Source organism: Nerophis lumbriciformis, linkage group LG02, assembly GCF_033978685.3.
Source record: "Nerophis lumbriciformis linkage group LG02, RoL_Nlum_v2.1, whole genome shotgun sequence".
Taxonomy (NCBI): Eukaryota; Metazoa; Chordata; class Actinopteri; order Syngnathiformes; family Syngnathidae; genus Nerophis; species Nerophis lumbriciformis.
Genome location: NC_084549.2, coordinates 1,555,001 through 1,576,036, shown reverse-complemented (window position 1 = coordinate 1,576,036; position 21,036 = coordinate 1,555,001). Strand labels below are relative to the sequence as shown.

The following is a 21,036-nucleotide window of genomic DNA, read 5'->3' as shown; positions in this document are numbered from 1 at the left end:
GAGGAGTTCAAGTACCTCGGAGTCTTGTTCACGAGTGGGGGAAGAGTGGATCGTGAGATCGACAGGCGGATCGGTGCGGCGTCTTCAGTAATGCGGACGCTGTATCGATCCGTTGTGGTGAAGAAGGAGCTGAGCCGGAAGGCAAAGCTCTCAATTTACCGGTCGATCTACGTTCCCATCCTCACCTATGGTCATGAGCTTTGGGTTATGACCGAAAGGACAAGATCACGGGTACAAGCGGCCCAAATGAGTTTCCTCCGCCGGGTGGCGGGGCTCTCCCTTAGAGATAGGGTGAGAAGCTCTGTCATTCGGGGGGAGCTCAAAGTAAAGCCGCTGCTCCTCCACATCGAGAGGAGCCAGATGAGGTGGTTCGGGCATCTGGTCAGGATGCCACCCGATCGCCTCCCTCGGGAGGTGTTTAGGGCACGTCCGACCGGTAGGAGGCCCCGGGCAAGACCCAGGACACGTTGGGAAGACTATGTCTCCCGGCTGGCCTGGGAACGCCTCGGGATCCCCCGGGAAGAGCTGGACGAAGTGGCTGGGGAGAGGGAAGTCTGGGCGTCCCTGCTTAGGCTGACCCGACCTTGGATAAGCGGAAGAAGATGGATGGAACATATTCTAAGTAACAAAGACTTAATTTAAAGTTGTTTGGACACTAAGGGAACATATTCTAAGTAAAAAAGACTTCATTTAGAGTTATTTGGTTAGGGTTAGGGTTAGGGTTAGAGGGTTAGGATGAATAAGTACTTAATAATGACTACTTAAGAGCCATTATGTTACTAATTTGCATGTTAATAAGCAACTAATTAATGGTGAATATGTTCCCCATACTAAAGTGTTACCATGTTTTATTACTGGTGCACAAAATGAATCGTGCATGAACATCACCTTGTTCAAAGAACAAAACCAACACAGTGCATAAACTCACAACAAATGACACACCTGCAAATCAGTCTGACTTCTGCTGTTGTCGTATCCGTAATACGCCGATAGGGAGAAGTTTTTATTTACACGATGAGTCGGGTGTGTCTCGACCTCCGCCGAACCCCTGAGGCTGACTCACCGAACCCCTAGGGTTCCATCCAACCCAGGTTAAGAACCACTGCTCTAGATTGTTAGCCACTGGAAGAAATATTTGAGCTGGTAGGAAAGTTGTATGGTGGTTGTAGTCAAGAAGTACACCAGAATTACTGCAGCAGATGAGGATGAAAAGATGAAAAATAATTGAGAAACAGAAGAAGAAACATGCACAAATGGATGAATGTCATGTCAACAAACTGCTGTGGGTTCAAACATTCTTTAAAGTATCTCCCATTCTCCATTTGTAAACGTGCGAGCAATAGCTGGCTCCAAAGTTGATGATCAGCCAGTGAAAAGGGGCGTCGACATAAAGGTGTTCCACTGTAAGAGCATGCCTTAAGATGACATCATGTCTGTGACCTTGACGTGTTTAACCTTCAAGTTTAGTCCTCCTAGTTCTCCTCCAGTTCCTCTGAGCCTTCCTTGGATAGATGAGAGAACAGCTTCTTCTCTTCTGCTTCCTCCTGCCTCCCTTCACTTCCCCCCACCACCATCACCACCACCACCACCACCATCAGCAGTAATCCATGGCTGATCCAGCACATAAGAGCTCTTCATGAAGAGTCACATGTTGCTGACCTTCCCCTTCTGCATATTTCTCACTTTTCATTTGTTTTTGCACTGACATGTTTCTTCTCCATCTTCTCCATCCTCCACCTTCAGTTTGTGTCATTGTCCCATTCATTCCCAGTAGTCCCGCCTTCATCCTGCGTACAATGCCATCACTCCCGCCCACGCCCGTCTCACCCCAATCCTTCACCCCGCGCCGCTCTCCCAGTTACGAGTTTTCCATTTCCCTCAAAGACTTGGCCCCTCCCTCTTCCCTGGAACGTCACTTCACCTTCGTGTCCCTGCCCCTTAAAGGCCTCACTCCTCAGTGCCCGCCTGCCGACCCCCGCCAGTCCTCCGTCTTTCCTTACTCGCCACACCCGCCCTCCCCCATCCCGCTCATCACGTCGCCGCTACCTTTCTCCCCAGCCTTTGTGCCCCCCTCACCCCCGACTACACCCGCTCAGCCGGAACCAACCTCTAAAATAACCAACCCACCCAGCAGCCTGACCCTTGCACCCTCATCGGTTGCCTCCAACCTTCCGGAACCCGTTTCCTCACCCTCAGGCAGGGTGTCATCTCGCCCGGTCTCCCCTCTCTCTTTATGTCATCTCCCCTTCTTATCTCCTAGTGGGTCCACCTGCACCCGCCCACATCCCCCCTCCCCTCCTCTCCGCCCCCTGTCTCCTTGCCACACCTGTCCCTGTGTCCTTCCACCCGCCAGCTCTCTGACTCCCCCTCACACCCGCATAGACCCTCCCTCCTTGGAAATGTTCCTCTAGCACATTGGTTCTCTAACTAATACCACTAAGTACCACCTATAAAACATGGCAACAACCATGGTTCTCAAACTAATACCAAGTACCACCTCTAAAACATGGCAATGACCATGGTTCTCAAACTAATACCACCAAGTAACACCTCTAAAACATGGCAACGACCATGGTTCTCAAACTAATACCACCAAGTACCACCTCTAAAACATGGCAATGATCATGGTTCTCAAACTAATACCACCAAGTACCACCTCTAAAACATGACAATGACCATGGTTCTCTAACTAATACCACCAAGTAACACCTCTAAAACATGGCAATGACCATGGTTCTCTAACTAATACCACCAAGTACCACCTCTAAAACATGGCAACGACCATGGTTCTCAAACTAATACCACCAAGTACCACCTCTAAAACATGGCAATGACCATGGTTCTCAAACTAATACCAAGTACCACCTCTAAAACATGGCAATGACCATGGTTCTCAAACTAATACCACCAAGTACCACCTCTAAAACATGGCAATGATCATGGTTCTCTAACTAATACCACCAAGTACCACCTCTAAAACATGGCAACGACCATGGTTCTCAAACTAATACCAAGTACCACCTCTAAAACATGGCAACGACCATGGTTCTCAAACTAATACCACCAAGTACCACCTCTAAAACATAACAACGACCATGGTTCTCAAACTAATACCACCAAGTACCACCTCTAAAACATGGCAACAACCATGGTTCTCAAACTAATACCAAGTACCACCTCTAAAACATGGCAATGACCATGGTTCTCAAACTAATACCACCAAGTACCACCTATAAAACATAACAACGACCATGGTTGTCAAACTAATACCACCAAGTACCACCTCTAAAACATGGCAACGACCATGGTTCTCAAATTAATACCACCAAGTACCATCTCTAAAACATGGCAACAACCATGGTTCTCAAACTAATACCAAGTACCACCTCTAAAACATGGCAATGACCATGGTTCTCAAACTAATACCACCAAGTACCACCTCTAAAACATGGCAACGACCATGGTTCTCAAACTAAAAACAACCAAGTACCACCTCTAAAACATGGCAACAACTATGGTTCTCTAACTAATACCACCAAGTACCACCTCTAAAACATGGCAACAACCATGGTTCTCAAACTAATACCAAGTACCACCTCTAAAACATGGCAACGACCATGGTTCTCAAACTAAAAACAACCAAGTACCACCTCTAAAACATGGCAACGACTATGGTTCTCTAACTAATACCACCAAGTACCACCTCTAAAACATGGCAACGACTATGGTTCTCTAACTAATACCACCAAGTACCACCTCTAAAACATGGCAACGACCATGGTTCTCTAACTAATACCACCAAGTACCACCTCTAAAACATGGCAACGACCATGGTTCTCAAACTAATACCACCAAGTACCACCTCTAAAACATGGCAACGACCATGGTTCTCTAACTAATACCACCAAGTACCACCTCTAAAACATGGCAACGACCATGGTTCTCAAACTAAAAACAACCAAGTACCACCTCTAAAACATGACAACAAACATGGTTCTCAAACTAATACCAAGTACCACCTCTAAAACATGGCAATGACCATGGTTCTCAAACTAATACCACCAAGTACCACCTCTAAAACATGGCAACAACCATGGTTCTCAAACTAATACCAAGTACCACCTCTAAAACATGGCAATGACCATGGTTCTCAAACTAATACCACCAAGTACCACCTCTAAAACATGGCAACGACCATGGTTCTCAAACTAAAAACAACCAAGTACCACCTCTAAAACATGGCAACGACCACGGTTCTCAAACTAATACCACCAAGTCCCACCTCTAAAACATGGCAACGACTATGGTTCTCTAACTAATACCAAAGAGGACCACCTCTAAAACATGGCAACGACCATGGTTCTCAAACTAATACCACCAAGTACCACCTCTAAAACATGGCAACGACCATGGTTCTCAAACTATTAACACCAAGTACTACCTCAAACACATGCTAAGTACCACCTTTTTTGCTACCTCTGCTTACACCAAGTACCACCTCATAAATATGGCAAGTACCGACTCAAAAACATGGCAAGTACCAACTCAAAAACATGGTAACGACCACCATTTTTGCTAACTGTGCTTACAACAAGTGCCACCTCATAAATATGGCATGTACCACCTCATAAATATGGCAAGTACTAACTCAAAAATATGACAAATGCCACCTCATAATTATGGCAAGTACCAACTCAAGAGTATGACAAGTACCAACTCAAAAATATGTCATAAATATGGCAAGTACCAGTATTTTTGCTACTTCTGCTTACACCAAGTACCACCTCATAAATGAAGTGAAGTGAATTATATTTATATAGCGCTTTTCTCTAGTGACTCAAAGCGCTTTACATAGTGAAAGCCAATATCTAAGTTACATTTAAACCAGTGTGGGTGGCACTGGGAGCAGGTGGGTAAAGTGTCTTGCCCAAGGACACAACGGCAGTGACTAGGATGGCGGAAGCGGGGATCGAACCTGGAACCCTCAAGTTGCTGGCACGGCCACTCTACCAACCGAGCTATACCGCCCCTATGGCAAGTACTTACTCAAAAATATGACAAATACCACCTCATAATTATGGCAAGTACCAACTCAAGAGTATGACAAGTACCAACTCAAAAATATGGCAAATACTACCTCATAAATATGGCAAGTACCACCTCATAATTATGGCAAGTACCAACTAAAAAATATGGCAAGTACTACCTCATAAATATGGCAAGTACCACCTCATAATTATGGCAAGTACCAACTAAAAAATATGGCAAGTACTACCTCTTAAATATGGCAAGAACCACCTCAATCATATGGCAAGTACCACCTCAAAATATGGCATACCATCTCAAAACATGGCAAGTACCAACTCAAAAACATGTTAAAGACCACCATTGTTGCTACCTGTGCTTACACCAAGTACCAACTCATAAATATGGCAAGTACCAACTCATAAATATGGCAAGTACCAACTCATAAATATGGCATGTACCAACTCATAAATATGGCAAGTACCAACTCATAAATATGGCAAGTACCACCTCATAAATATGGCAAGTACCAACTCAAAAATATGGCAAATATCACTTCATAAATATGGCAAGTACCAACTCATAAATATGGCATGTAATACCTCATAAATATGGCATGTACCAACTCATAAATATGGCAAGTACCACCTCATAAATATGGCAAGTACCAACTCATAAATATGGCAAGTACCACCTCATAAATATGGCAAGTACCAACTCATAAATATGGCAAGTACTACCTCATAAATATGGCAAGTACCAACTCATAAATATGGCAAGTACCAACTCATAAATATGGCAAGTACCACCTCATAATTATGGCAAGTACCACCTCATAAATATGGCAAGTACCAACTCAAAAATATGGCTAATACCACTTCATAAATATGGCAAGTACCACCTCATAAATATGGCAAGTACCTGTGCTTACACCAAGTACCAACTCATAAATATGACAAGTACCAACTCATAAATATGGCAAGTACCAACTCATAAATATGGCAAGTACTACCTCATAAATATGGCAAGTACCAACTCAAAAATATGGCAAATACCACTTCATAAATATGGCAAGTACCAACTCATAAATATGGCATGTACCACCTCATAAATATGGCATGTACCAACTCATAAATATGGAATGTACCAACTCATAAATATGGCAAGTACCACCTCATAAATATGGAAAGTACCAACCTCATAAATATGGCAAGTACCAACTCAAAAATATGGCAAGTACCAACTCAAAAATATGGCAAATACCACCTCATAATTATGGCAAGTACCACCTCATAAATATGGCAAGTACCAGTATTTTTGCTACTTCTGCTTACACCAAGTACCACCTCATAAATATGGCAAGTACCACCTCATAATTATGGCAAGTACCAACTAAAAAATATGGCAAGTACTACCTCATAAATATGGCGAGTATCACCATTTTTGCTACCTCTGCTTACACCAAGTACCACCTCATAAATATGGCAAGAACCACCTCAATCATATGGCAAGTACCACCTCAAAATATGGCATACCATCTCAAAAACATGGCAAGTACCAACTCAAAAACATGTTAACGACCACCATTGTTGCTACCTGTGCTTACACCAAGTACCAACTCATAAATATGGCAAGTACCAACTCATAAATATGGCAAGTACTACCTCATAAATATGGCAAGTACCAACTCATAAATATGGCAAGTACCAACTCATAAATATGGCAAGTACTACCTCATAAATATGGCAAGTACCAACTCAAAAATATGGCAAATATCACTTCATAAATATGGCAAGTACCAACTCATAAATATGGCATGTAATACCTCATAAATATGGCATGTACCAACTCATAAATATGGCAAGTACCACCTCATAAATATGGCAAGTACCAACTCATAAATATGGCAAGTACCACCTCATAAATATGGCAAGTACCAACTCATAAATATGGCAAGTACTACCTCATAAATATGGCAAGTACCAACTCATAAATATGGCAAGTACCAACTCATAAATATGGCAAGTACCACCTCATAATTATGGCAAGTACCACCTCATAAATATGGCAAGTACCAACTCAAAAATATGGCTAATACCACTTCATAAATATGGCAAGTACCACCTCATAAATATGGCAAGTACCAACTCATAAATATGGCAAGTACCAACTCATAAATATGGCAAGTACCAACTCATAAATATGGCAAGTACCACCTCATAATTATGGCTAGTACCAACTCATAAATATGGCAAGTACCAACTCATAAATATGGCAAGTACCACCTCATAAACATGGCAAGTACCAACTCATAAATATGGCAAGTACCACCTCATAAATATGGCAAGTACCACCTCATTAATATGGCAAGTACCAACTCAAAAACATGGCAAGTACCAACTCAAAAACATGGTAACGACCACCATTTTTGCTAACTATGCTTACACCAAGTGCCAACTCATAAATATGGCAATATGGCAAGTACCACCTCATAAATATGGCAAGTACCACCTCATAAATATGGCAAGTACCAACTCAAAAAATGGCAAATACCACTTCATAAATATGGCAAGTACCAACTCATAAATATGGCAAGTACCAATTCATAAATATGGCAAGTACCAACTCATAAATATGGCAAGTACCAACTCATAAATATGGCAAGTACCACCTCATAATTATGGCAAGTACCACCTCATAAATATGGCAAGTACCAACTCATAAATATGGCAAGTACCACCTCATAAATATGGCAAGTACCAACTCAAAAAATGGCAAATACCACTTCATAAATATGGCAAGTACCAACTCATAAATATGGCATGTACCAACTCATAAATATGGCAAGTACCAACTCATAAATATGGCAAGTACCACCTCATAAATATGGCAAGTACCAACTCATAAATATGGCAAGTACCACCTCATAAATATGGCAAGTACCAACTCATAAATATGGCAAGTACTACCTCATAAATATGGCAAGTACCAACTCATAAATATGGCAAATACCACCTCATAATTATGGCAAGTACCAACTCAAGAGTATGGCAAGTACCAACTCAAAAATATGGTAAATACTACCTCATAAATATGGCAGGTACCACCTCATAATTATGGCAAATACCAATTCAAAAATATGGCAAGTACCACCTCATAAATATGGCAAGTACCACCTCAAAAATATGGCAAGTACTACCTCATAAATATGGCAAGTACCACCTCATAATTATGGCAAGTACCAACTCAAAAATATGGCAAGTACCACCTCATAAATATGGCAAGTACCACTATTTTTGCTACTTCTGCTTACACCAAGTACCACCTCATAAATATGGCAAGTACCACCTCATAATTATGGCAAGTACCACCTCAAAATATGGCATGTACCACCTCATAAATATGGCAAGTACCACCTCATAAATATGGCAAGAACCACCTCATTAATATGGCAAGTACCACCTCAAAATAAGGCATGTACCATCTCATAAATATGGCAAGTACCACCATTTTGCTACCTCCACTTACACCAAGTACCACCTCATAAATAAGGCAAGTACCACCTCATAAATATGGCATGTACCAACTCATAAATATGGCAAGTACCAACTCATAAATATGGCATGTACCAACTCATAAATATGGCAAGTACCAACCTCATAAATATGGCAAGTACCAACTCAAAAATATGGCAAATACCACCTCATAAATATGGCAAGTACCAACTCAAAAATATGGCAAATACCACCTCATAATTATGGCAAGTACCACCTCATAAATATGGCAAGTACCAGTATTTTTGCTACTTCTGCTTACACCAAGTACCACCTCATAAATATGGCAAGTACCACCTCATAATTATGGCAAGTACCAACTAAAAAATATGGCAAGTACTACCTCATAAATATGGCGAGTATCACTATTTTTGCTACCTCTGCTTACACCAAGTACCACCTCATAAATATGGCAAGAACCACCTCAATCATATGGCAAGTACCACCTCAAAATATGGCATACCATCTCAAAAACATGGCAAGTACCAACTCAAAAACATGTTAACGACCACCATTGTTGCTACCTGTGCTTACACCAAGTACCAACTCATAAATATGGCAAGTACCAACTCATAAATATGGCAAGTACCAACTCATAAATATGGCAAGTACTACCTCATAAATATGGCAAGTACCAACTCAAAAATATGGCAAATATCACTTCATAAATATGGCAAGTACCAACTCATAAATATGGCATGTACCACCTCATAAATATGGCATGTACCAACTCATAAATATGGCAAGTACCACCTCATAAATATGGCAAGTACCAACTCATAAATATGGCAAGTACCACCTCATAAATATGGCAAGTACCAACTCATAAATATGGCAAGTACTACCTCATAAATATGGCAAGTACCAACTCATAAATATGGCAAGTACCAACTCATAAATATGGCAAGTATCAACTATAAATATGGCAAGTGCCAACTCATAAATATGGCAAGTACCACCTCATAAATATGGCAAGTACTACCTCATAAATATGGCAAGTACCAACTCATAAATATGGCAAGTACCAACTCATAAATATGGCAAGTATCAACTATAAATATGGCAAGTGCCAACTCATAAATATGATGCTATTTTGAGAGGTCATCATTGAAGTCGGACATCCCTGAAGGCCTAGGTGGGAAACACACGGCCCGCCACTGCATTGTTAGCCACCTCTTGCTAGCAGAATTTCACAATTAAGAATGCACAGAAAAGGTACAGCATAAAGGTTGTGGATGATGCGCAAAACAGCAAAAAAATGCAGTTCCTCGTAACATCCGGCCTACGTTACTACTGTTTCCCATGAAAGACTCTAGAAATCCTTCATTTATGGTACTTTAAAGCACAATGTATTGTTCGTTGGTAGGGTTTCACACTTCAGTGCCATTGTCCCTGTGGTTTGTGTGTTGTTTGGTAGCATCTATCATCATGTCACCCACAGATTATCACAGCATTCTAGCTGAGTTGCATTCCCCCGCTGCGCTCCACTTCGACCCTCATTTCCTGTCGCCCCAACTCCCTGTCACACCCAGCCCTTCTCCCGTCCACCACCGGCATCCACAGCCCCAACCCTGGACCCTGGAGGTAGATAGTGGACTGCCAGGCAGCCCACTTAGACCGTGTCAGCTGGACCTATCCGTCCCGGTCTTTGAGCTCCCCAGTCCTGTCCCGTCCAAGGTGCGGAAGCCCCACATCGCGCTCAACGACCAGCTGCTTTCGAGCGAAGACGAGGACAGGTTTTACCAAGACATGGAGCCGCCGAGCCCCAAGGCCAAGTCGCACCCTGTCCTTGCCATGTGTGAGTTAGACATCAGCATGACCTACTCCACATCTTCTTCTTCACTCTCGCCGTCTCTAAGCCCTTCGCCGCTTGGTAGCACACGAGGAAGTGAGAAGGAAGTGGTAGCAGAGGGCTTTGTGGAAAAGTGGGGACGTCACAACTTGATTAAAGATGTGGAGAAAAAATGTGAGATGGTGTCAACAGATAGGTTGGTCGAGGAAGCTGTTGGTATAACACATAGGTTGGTCGAGGAAGCTGTTGGTATAACACATAGGTTGGTCGAGGAAGCTGACACTGGTACAACACATAGGTTGGTCAAGGAAGCTGTTGGTACAACACATAGGTTGGTCGAGGAAGCTGTTGGTACAACACATAGGTTGGTCAAGGAAGCTGACACTGGTACAACACATAGGTTGGTCAAGGAAGCTGTTGGTACAACACATAGGTTGGTTGAGGAAGCGGACACTGGTACAACACATAGGTTGGTCAAGGAAGCTGTTGGTACAACACATAGGTTGGTCGAGGAAGCTGACATTGGTACAACAGACAGGTTGGTTGAGGAAGCTGACAATGGTACAACACATAGGTTGGTCGAGGAAGCTGACACTGGTACAACACATAGGTTGGTCGAGGAAGCTGACATTGGTACAACACATAGGTTGGTCAAAGAAGCTGTTGGTACAACACATAGGTTGGTCGAGGAAGCTGACATTGGTACAACACATAGGTTGGTTGAGGAAGCTGACATTGGTACAACACATAGGTTGGTCAAGGAAGCTGTTGGTACAACACATAGGTTGGTCAAGGAAGCTGACATTGGTACAACACATAGGTTGGTCGAGGAAGCTGACATTGGTAAGGAAGGGACAGGTGAGGCTGAGGTCAAGAAGGTAGAAGGAACTGTCCACCATGGGTACAAAATGGATGCTGCGGACCTCTCCTCCAAGGAATGGGCTGAGGCACTTTGGGACCGCCAGTCCGCCGAGTATGGATCTCAGGAGAAGGAGGAGGAGGAGGGTGGTCGAGATGAAGAGCTGAAGACCAAAGAAGGCTCGGAGGACGAGGAGGAGGAGGACCGGGATACCAAGAATGGCCAGGTTGTCGCTCATGACCAACAGACAGAAAAAGACGTGTGCTCGCTTTCAGGTTGGCCCAGTGAATCTTCCAGCGTCAACGTGGAGCCACCCACGCCGGGCCGCAGCGTCAGCTCCGAGCTGCCGGACAGGCGGGAAAGGTAAGACTGAACCTGGATGGTCCTTTACCCACTTTGTAGTTTGTTGACCATCTTTACCCTTCTCTACGTCTTCAAACTATTCACCTGACTCCTACGGCCTAAAATCTATGTAGTTAATATATATATTGCAGATACCAAACTATATTATTTGCTATGTAAATGAAAATAGAACCATTTCAAAACGGGTTAGAAGTTACAAGAAGTATGTGACGTATGTAAGAAGGTGCGCTTGTTTAAGTCTCGTGAGAAGGAGAGACAAGAAAGAGTGAGAAGAGCCTGTAGTGTAATGCCTGCAACTAAGAGCAACTGTGTGAGAACTTATACTCCAATATCACCACATAGTCATTTTCTATATCGCACAGAGACAAACCCGCCATATATCCAGTATATTCCATATATCGCCCAGCCCTACAAGAACATTTGACAAGTATTACACAAAGCTTGGACATCGGGGGCGGTACCTCTGGATTGGCAGACCGGGGTGGTGGTTCCTCTCTTTAAGAAGGGGAACCGGAGGGTGTGCTCTAACTATCGTGGGATCACACTCCTCAGCCTTCCCGGTAAGGTCTATTCAGGTGTACTGGAGAGGAGGCTACGCCGGATAGTCGAACCTCGGATTCAGGAGGAACAGTGTGGTTTTCGTCCTGGTCGTGGAACTGTGGACCAGCTCTATACTCTCGGCAGGGTCCTTGAGGGTGCATGGGAGTTTGCCCAACCAGTCTACATGTGTTTTGTGGACTTGGAGAAGGCATTCGACCGTGTCCCTCGGGAAGTCCTGTGGGGAGTGCTCGGAGAGTATGGGGTATCGGACTGTCTGATTGTGGCAGTCCGCTCCCTGTATGCTCAGTGCCAGAGCTTGGTCCGCATTGCCGGCAGTAAGTCGGACACGTTTCCAGTGAGGGTTGGACTCCGCCAAGGCTGCCCTTTGTCACACATTCTGTTCATAACCTTTATGGACAGAATTTCTAGGCGCAGTCAAGGCGTTGAGGGGATCTGGTTTGGTGGCTGCAGGATTAGGTCTCTGCTTTTTGCAGATGATGTGGTCCTGATGGCTTCATCTGGCCAAGATCTTCAGCTCTCGCTGGATCGGTTCGCAGCCGAGTGTGAAGCGACTGGGATGAGAATCAGCACCTCCAAGTCCGAGTCCATGGTTCTCGCCCGGAAAAGGGTGGAGTGCCATCTCCGGGTTGGGGAGGAGATCTTGCCCAAGTGGAGGAGTTCAAGTACCTCGGAGTCTTGTTCACAAGTGAGGGAAGAGTGGATCGTGAGATCGACAGGCGGATCGGTACGGCGTCTTCAGTAATGCGGACGCTGTATCGATCCGTTGTGGTGAGGAAGGAGCTGAGCCGGAAGGCAAAGCTCTCAATTTACCGGTCGATCTACGTTCCCATCCTCACCTATGGTCATGAGCTTTGGGTTATGACCGAAAGGACAAGATCACAGGTACAAGCGGCCGAAATGAGTTTCCTCCGCCGGGTGGCGGGGCTCTCCCTTAGAGATAGGGTGAGAAGCTCTGTCATCCGGGGGGAGCTCAAAGTAAAGCCGCTGCTCCTCCACATGGAGAGGAGCCAGATGAGGTGGTTCGGGCATCTGGTCAGGATGCCACCCGAACGCCTCCCTAGGGAGGTGTTTAGGGCACGTCCGACCGGTAGGAGGCCGCGGGGAAGACCCAGGACACGTTGGGAAGACTATGTCTCCCGGCTGGCCTGGGAACGCCTCGGGGTCCCACAGGAAGAGCTGGACGAAGTGGCTGGGGAGAGGGAAGTCTGGGCTTCCCTGCTTAGGCTGCTGCCCCCGCGACCCGACCTCGGATAAGCGGAAGAAGATGGATGGATGGATGGATATTGGTTTACTTTTAACATCTTCAATGTAGAAAATGTATCAAAGTGGCGTCCACATCTTTCCATTTTACTAATGCCGCCCTCGCTGGAAAAAGTTTGGACATTGTTTCATTTTACTGCACGTTGATATGCTAAATGTTATTTTTATGTTCATAAAGCTCTTACGAATGTCATTTTTAACGGGTGAGGGTGAGTCGTACTTCCCCTCTCTGGCTAAGTCCTCGTTCCCGTGTCTCTTTCCAGCCACGAGATCTCTAGCGACTCCATCACGTCCTCGTCCAGAGCGGACCCGGGGAGGTCCCGGCACAACGGGGGAAACTCCAAGAACTCACCTCAGGACGCCTCGTCGGAGTCAGCCAACGGCAGAAAAGAAGAAGACGGAGCGCTGGTGTCGGAGAAGAAAGTCCAGGTAGGTTTGACAATTAAACACTTTCTTATTGGATTGGTTACTGTGTTCCCTCGCTATGCAGCGCGGTTTACTTATTGCAGGAGTGGGTTTGCAACATAACCCACAGTGATAGTGGGAACACTGAACAGGTGTTGAACATAACCCACAATATTGGTGACACTGTCAATGTTCCTCTTTGAGTCTTGAAGCCGTTCTTTCAACAAAGCTGGAACATTCCATAACTGTCGCACTAAAATGTGCCGACTTAACAACTTTGTGTCCCCTGTTGACTTTGTGTGATGACCTTGAAATGCCTCCTCCAGCAGCGTCTCGGTTCAGATTCAGGCTCTGAAGAAGAACAAACTGTAACTACCAGGATCTTCAGACGACGTATCATTTTAAAGGTAGTCTGGAGCCAAAGGCTCTGCTTGGGGTCTTGGCTGGGGTCTTCTTTGGACTTTTGCTGGGGTCTTCTTTGCAGTTGGTCCTCTTGGTGTTTTCTTGCTTGGCGTGCTGTGAATGTCTCTGTGGGCGTGTGTGCATGAGATAGATGTACAGTATACATCCATGTTAGATAGATGTACAGTTAGGGATGATGTTTGATAAGAAATGATCGAGTTCGAGCCTATTATCGAATCCTCTTATCGAACCGATTCCTTGTCGATTCTCTTATCGAATCCAGATAGGTGTCAAGACTTGGTCTTGGGTGTTTGCTTTTCCGGGATGCAACGGAAAGTTGGCTCGGGCGAGACGGGAATGAAGGTACATGATTTATTAACATATCAAAAAAAAGTACAAACGAAAAGCGCGCACAATGGCGGAGAACAAACTACGAAACCAAAAAGACTATAAACATGGAACAAAAACTTACTTGGCTTGGACAAAAATAGTTGCATGAAGAATGGAAATGGAAAGAAGTATCAGGCATGGACAGAGCATAAATGTGGTGAGGTCGTCAGAACGACAAACTGAAAAGAATGAACTTAAATACTACGGACATGATTAGTGAAAGCAGGTGCGTGACTCAAAACGTGAAACAGGTGCGTGACGTGACAGGTGAAAACTAATGGGTTGCTATGGTGACAATCAAGAGTGCACAATGAGTCCAAACGTGGAACAGGTGAAACTAATGGGGTAATCATGGAAACAAGACAAGGGAGTGAAAAGACAGAAACTAAAGAGTCCTATAACTAAACAAAACATGACTTAAAACAAAACATGATTACACAGACATGACAATAGGTTGTTGTATATGGAAAAAAACACAATATTTGGTTTAACAAAAGCTCACTTTTATTTTATATAAAAAAAAAAAAAAAAAAAAAAAAAAATATTGACTGTTACCCCCCTAAAAAAAAAATATATATTGATTGTTGTTACCCTAAAGTATATTAAGTGGGATTTTTCAGAAAAACAAATATATACAGTAACACAAAAACAACCTGTCTCTGTGATCACTATAGGTGTATAAATAATAATATAGTGTTAAATAAAATCAGTCCCTTGGGCACAAAACTGAAAATAATACAACTCTCCAAAAAGTGCACTTCTGCTGCTATTGGAACATACTAACTACACACACAGGCAGACAGCTAACAAACAATCCAAGACGTCTAATAAAGTTCCAAAGCAGATTAATCCATTTAGGCTCTTTATTGTTGTTGATCTTGCTTTGTCTTTTCCTATCTTTACTTTTGTCTTGCACTGGACTGTTATTTGTGTTTTTTTTAAACTGAAATACACACAATGACAAATGTATAAGCTATGTGATTCAATTAACATACTGAAATGTAATACACAATATGTAGCTTCACACAAATATACAGTACTATCATCAAACAAATACTTCTGAGTGTTGAAACTATTTCGATGGTGGAAATACACGACTGGCAGCCATTTTAAGTCCTCAAAACATCCATTGAAACAGTGCACAAAAATAAACATCTTAGTATCAAACTTAACCACTTCCCACCTTAATATTGAGTTCCATAAACAAGTTAAACAGTTTACTTACAGACTTATCTTTTCCAAGGCTTGTAAGAGCTAACACAACTTGTCTACTTCTCGATTGTCTCAACCCGGAAGTGCCCAAACTAATGACGCGTAGTATTTTCATGTCGCCACAAGGTGTCAGTAAGAGTCTACAATCAAATGGGCATAACATTGCAGGTCCCACAGGGCATTTCCTGTACGTGGGAAGGGATTCGAATAAAGAACCAACTATTTTTCTTTACTATAGTGGCCTCGATAATGGGAACCGGTTCTCAAAAAGGGATTCGAGTCCATGGAATCGGTTCTTTTTTTATCGAACAACCGGGAGAACCGATTTCGAACATCATCCCTATGTACAGTATACATCCATGTTAGATAGATGTACAGTATACATCCATGTTAGATAGATGTACAGTATACAAATATTACCAGCAGATGACATGGCACCCCAAACCATCACCCAACCATGCAAATGTTGCATTTCCTTTGGAAATCGAGGTCCCAGAGTCTGGAGGAAGACAGGAGAGGCACAGGATCCACGTTGCCTGAAGTCTAGTGTAAAGTTTCCACCATCAGTGATGGTTTGGGGTGCCATGTCATCTGCTGGTGTCGGTCCACTCTGTTTCCTGAGATCCAGGGTCAACGCAGCCGTCTACCAGCAAGTTTTAGAGCACTTCATGCTTCCTGCTGCTGACCTGCTCTATGGAGATGGAGATTTCAAGTTCCAACAGGACTTGGCGCCTGCACACAGCGCAAAATCTACCCGTGCCTGGTTTACGGACCATGGTATTTCTGTTCTAAATTGGCCCGCCAACTCCCCTGACCTTAGCCCCATAGAAAATCTGTGGGGTATTGTGAAAAGGAAGATGCAGAATGCCAGACCCAAAAACGCAGAAGAGTTGAAGGCCACTATCAGAGCAACCTGGGCTCTCATAACACCTGAGCAGTGCCAGAAACTCATCGACTCCATGCCACGCCGCATTAACGCAGTAATTGAGGCAAAAGGAGCTCCAACCAAGTATTGAGTATTGTACATGCTCATATTTTTCATTTTCATACTTTTCAGTTGGCCAACATTTCTAAAAATCCCTTTTTTGTATTAGCCTTAAGTAATATTCTAATTTTGTGACACACGGAATTTTGGATTTTCATTTGTTGCCACTTCAAATCATCAAAATTAAATGAAATAAACATTTGAATGCATCAGTCTGTGTGCAATGAATAAATATAATGTACAAGTTACACCTTTTGAATGCAATTACTGAAATAAATCAAGTTTTTCAAAATATTCTAATTTACTGGCTTTTACCTGTATGTATGTATATATATATATATATATATATATATATATATATATATATATATATATATATATATATATATATATATATAAATATATATATATATATATATATATGTATGTATATGGGAGAGTGGCCGTGCCAGCAATCTGAGGGTTCCTGGTTCAATCCCCATCTTCTACCATCCTAGTCACGTCCGTTGTGTCCTTGAGCAAGACACTTCACCCCTTGCTCCTGATGGCTGCTGGGTAGCGCCTTGCTTGGCAGCTCCCGCCATCAGTGTGTGAATGTGTGAATGTGGAAATAGTGTCAAAGCACTTTGAGTTCCTTAAAAAGGTAGAAAAGAGCGATACGAGTATAACCCATTCATCATTTAAAATGGGAACAATGTAGTATTAAAGATGAAATATTTTATTGACATACTTTATTTGTGGCGGGCCTCATAGAATGATGTGGCGGGCCAGATGTGGCCCCCGGGCCTTGAGTTTGACACCTGTGCTGTACTTTCATGGTATATTGCTGGTTGTTATGATCTGCTGTGATACTTTCATGGTACATTGGTGCTTGTTATGATCTGCTGTGATACTAACCATGCTAACCAGCCGACTCTTCTTGGTGTGCTGATGCTTTATTAATTCATCATTAATGCTTTATTTATTATTATGAATGCTTTATTTATTATTATGAATGCTTTATTCATTATCATGAATGGTTTATTAATTATTATAAATGGTTTATTAATTATTATGAATGGTTTATTAATTATTATGAATGGTTTATTAATTATTATAAATGGTTTATTAATTATTATGAATGGTTTATTTGTTATTATGAATGGTTTATTAATTATTATGAATGGTTTATTAATTATTATGAATGGTTTATTATGAATGGTTTATTAATTATTATGAATGGTTTATTAATTATTATGAATGGTTTATTAATTATTATGAATGGTTTATTAATTATTATGAATGGTTTCATTATTATCATGAATGGTTTATTAATCATTATGAATGGTTTATTATTATGAATGGTTTATTAATTATTATGAATGGTTTATTTTTATCATGAATGGTTTATTAATTATTATGAATGGTTTATTTATTATTATGAATGGTTTATTAATTATTATGAATGGTTTATTTATTATCATGAATGGTTTATTAATTATTATGAATGGTTTATTTATTATTATGAATGGTGTATTTATTATTGTGAATGGTTTATTAATTATTATGAATGGTTTATTTGTTATTATGAATGGTTTATTAATTATTATGAATGGTTTATTTATTATCATGAATGGTTTATTAATTATTATGAATGGTTTATTAATTATTATGAATGGTTTATGTATTATTATGAATGGTTTATTAATTATTATGAATGGTTTATTTATTATGAATGATGGTTTATTAATTATTATGAATGGTTTATTTATTATCATGAATGGTTTATTAATCATTATGAATGGTTTATTTATTATTATGAATTGTTTATTAATTATTATGAATGGTTTATTTATTATGAATGGTTTATTAATTATTATGAATGGTTTATTTATTATTATGAATGGTTTATTAATTATTATGAATGGTTTATTTGTTATTATGAATGGTTTATTTATTATTGTGAATGGTTTATTAATTATTATGAATGGTTTATTAATTATTATGAATGGTTTATTTATTATCATGAATGGTTTATTAATTATTATGAATGGTTTATTAATTATTATGAATGGTTTATGTATTATTATGAATGGTTTATTAATTATTATGAATGGTTTATTTATTATGAATGATGGTTTATTAATTATTATGAATGGTTTATTTATTATCATGAATGGTTTATTAATCATTATGAATGTTTTATTTATTATTATGAATTGTTTATTAATTATTATGAATGGTTTATTTATTATGAATGGTTTATTAATTATTATGAATGGTTTGTTAATTATTATGAATGGTTTATTAATTATTATGAATGGTTTATTAATTATCATGAATGGTTTATTATTATGAATGCTTTATTTATTATTATGAATGGTTTATTAATTATCATGAATGGTTTATGTATTATTGTGAATGGTTTATTAATTATTATGAATGGTTTATTAATTATTATGAATGGTTTATTTATTATTGTGAATGGTTTATTAATTATTATGAATGGTTTATTTATTATTATGAAGGGTTTATTAATTATTATGAAGGGTTTATTTATTATCATGAATGGTTTATTAATTATTATGAATGGTTTATTTGTTATTATGAATGGTTTATTAATTATTATGAATGGTTTATTTATTATCATGAATGGTTTATTAATTATGATGAATGGTTTATTTGTTATTATGAATGGTTTATTAATTATTATGAATGGTTTATTTATTATTATGAATGCTTTATTTTTTATTGCGAATGGTTTATTAATTATTGTGAATGGTTTATTTATTATCATGAATGGTTTATTAATTATTATGAATGGTTTATAAATTATTATGAATGGTTTATGTATTATTATGAATGGCTTATTAATTATTATGAATGGTTTATTTGTTATTATGAATGGTTTATTAATTATTATGAATGGTTTATTTATTATTATGAATGGTTTATTAATTATTATGAATGGTTTATTTATTATCATGAATGGTTTATTTATTATTATGAATGGTTTATTTATTATCATGAATGGTTTATTAATTATTATGAATGGTTTATTAATTATTATGAATGGTTTATTAATTATTATGAATGGTTTATTATTATGAATGGTTTATTAATTATGAATGGTTTATGTATTATTGTGAATGGTTTATTAATTATTATGAATTGTTTATTAATCATTATGAATGGTTTATTTGTTATTATGAATGCTTTATTAATTATTATGAATGGTTTATTTATTATTATGAATGGTTTATTTATTATCATGAATGGTTAATTAATCATTATGAATGGTTTATTTATTATTATGAAGGGTTTATTAATTATTATGAATGGTTTATTTATTATCTGGAATGGTTTATTAATTATTATGAATGGTTTATTAATTATTATGAATGGTTTATTTATTATTATGAATGGTTTATTTGTTATTATGAATGGTTTATTTATTATCATGAATGGTTTATTAATTATTATGAATGGTTTATTTATTATCATGAATGGTTTATTAATCATTATGAATGGTTTATTTATTATTATGAAGGGTTTATTAATTATTATGAATGGTTTATTTATTATCATGAATGGTTTATTAATTATTATGAATGGTTTATTAATTATTATGAATGGTTTATTTATTATTATGAATGGTTTATTTATTATTATGAAGGGTTTATTAATTATTATGAATGGTTTATTTATTATTATGAAGGGTTTATTAATTATTATGAATGGTTTATTTATTATCATGAATGGTTTATTAATTATTATGAATGGTTTATTAATTATTATGAATGGTTTATTAATTATTATGAATGGTTTATTTATTATTATGAATGGTTTATTTGTTATTATGAATGGTTTATTTATTATCATGAATGGTTTATTAATTATTATGAATGGTTTATGTATTATTATGAATGGTTTATTAATTATTATGAATGGTTTATTAATTATTATGAATGGTTTATTAATTATTATGAATGGTTTATTGTGACATATTAGTGTGGTGGACGCACTAATCCTGGAACCCTTTCAGGGCGAGGAAGCCAGAAAGGTAACAGGCGAGTCAGTGACGGAGGAGCACTACTTCGACCACGACGGGAACCTGATCAGTCGAAAAGTAACGTATGATGTCATCAAATGTCCCGTGAAGGAGTCTCCATGGTCTACCCCCCCTCCCCCCCTCACCCAGCAGGTCATCAGGCGGGTCATCCGCCGGATGTGTGCTTCCAGCCCGGAC

At 39.6% G+C, this 21,036-nt stretch overlaps 1 protein-coding gene and 1 long non-coding RNA gene across 2 annotated transcripts in view; one reads left to right on the top strand and one right to left on the bottom strand.

The window, feature by feature from the left end:
* LOC133572380 (ankyrin-3-like) overlaps nt 1-21,036 on the top strand; it is a 367,012-nt gene that overhangs the window by 339,643 nt on the left and 6,333 nt on the right. The window contains exons 44-48 of the mRNA XM_072915334.1: nt 10,021-11,593; nt 13,678-13,843; nt 14,146-14,226; nt 20,833-20,916; nt 20,992-21,036. The exon at nt 20,992-21,036 is cut by the window's right edge and continues 33 nt beyond it. Of these exons, the coding sequence (XP_072771435.1) occupies nt 10,021-11,593; nt 13,678-13,843; nt 14,146-14,226; nt 20,833-20,916; nt 20,992-21,036 (1,949 nt within the window). The remainder of the gene's footprint in view (nt 1-10,020; nt 11,594-13,677; nt 13,844-14,145; nt 14,227-20,832; nt 20,917-20,991) is intronic.
* On the bottom strand, nt 3,820-4,368 carry LOC140679611 (uncharacterized). Its single transcript, XR_012051015.1, has 3 exons — nt 4,176-4,368; nt 4,073-4,122; nt 3,820-3,969 (listed from the first exon to the last, which is right to left on the bottom strand). It is a non-coding gene; the product is annotated as an uncharacterized lncRNA (long non-coding RNA).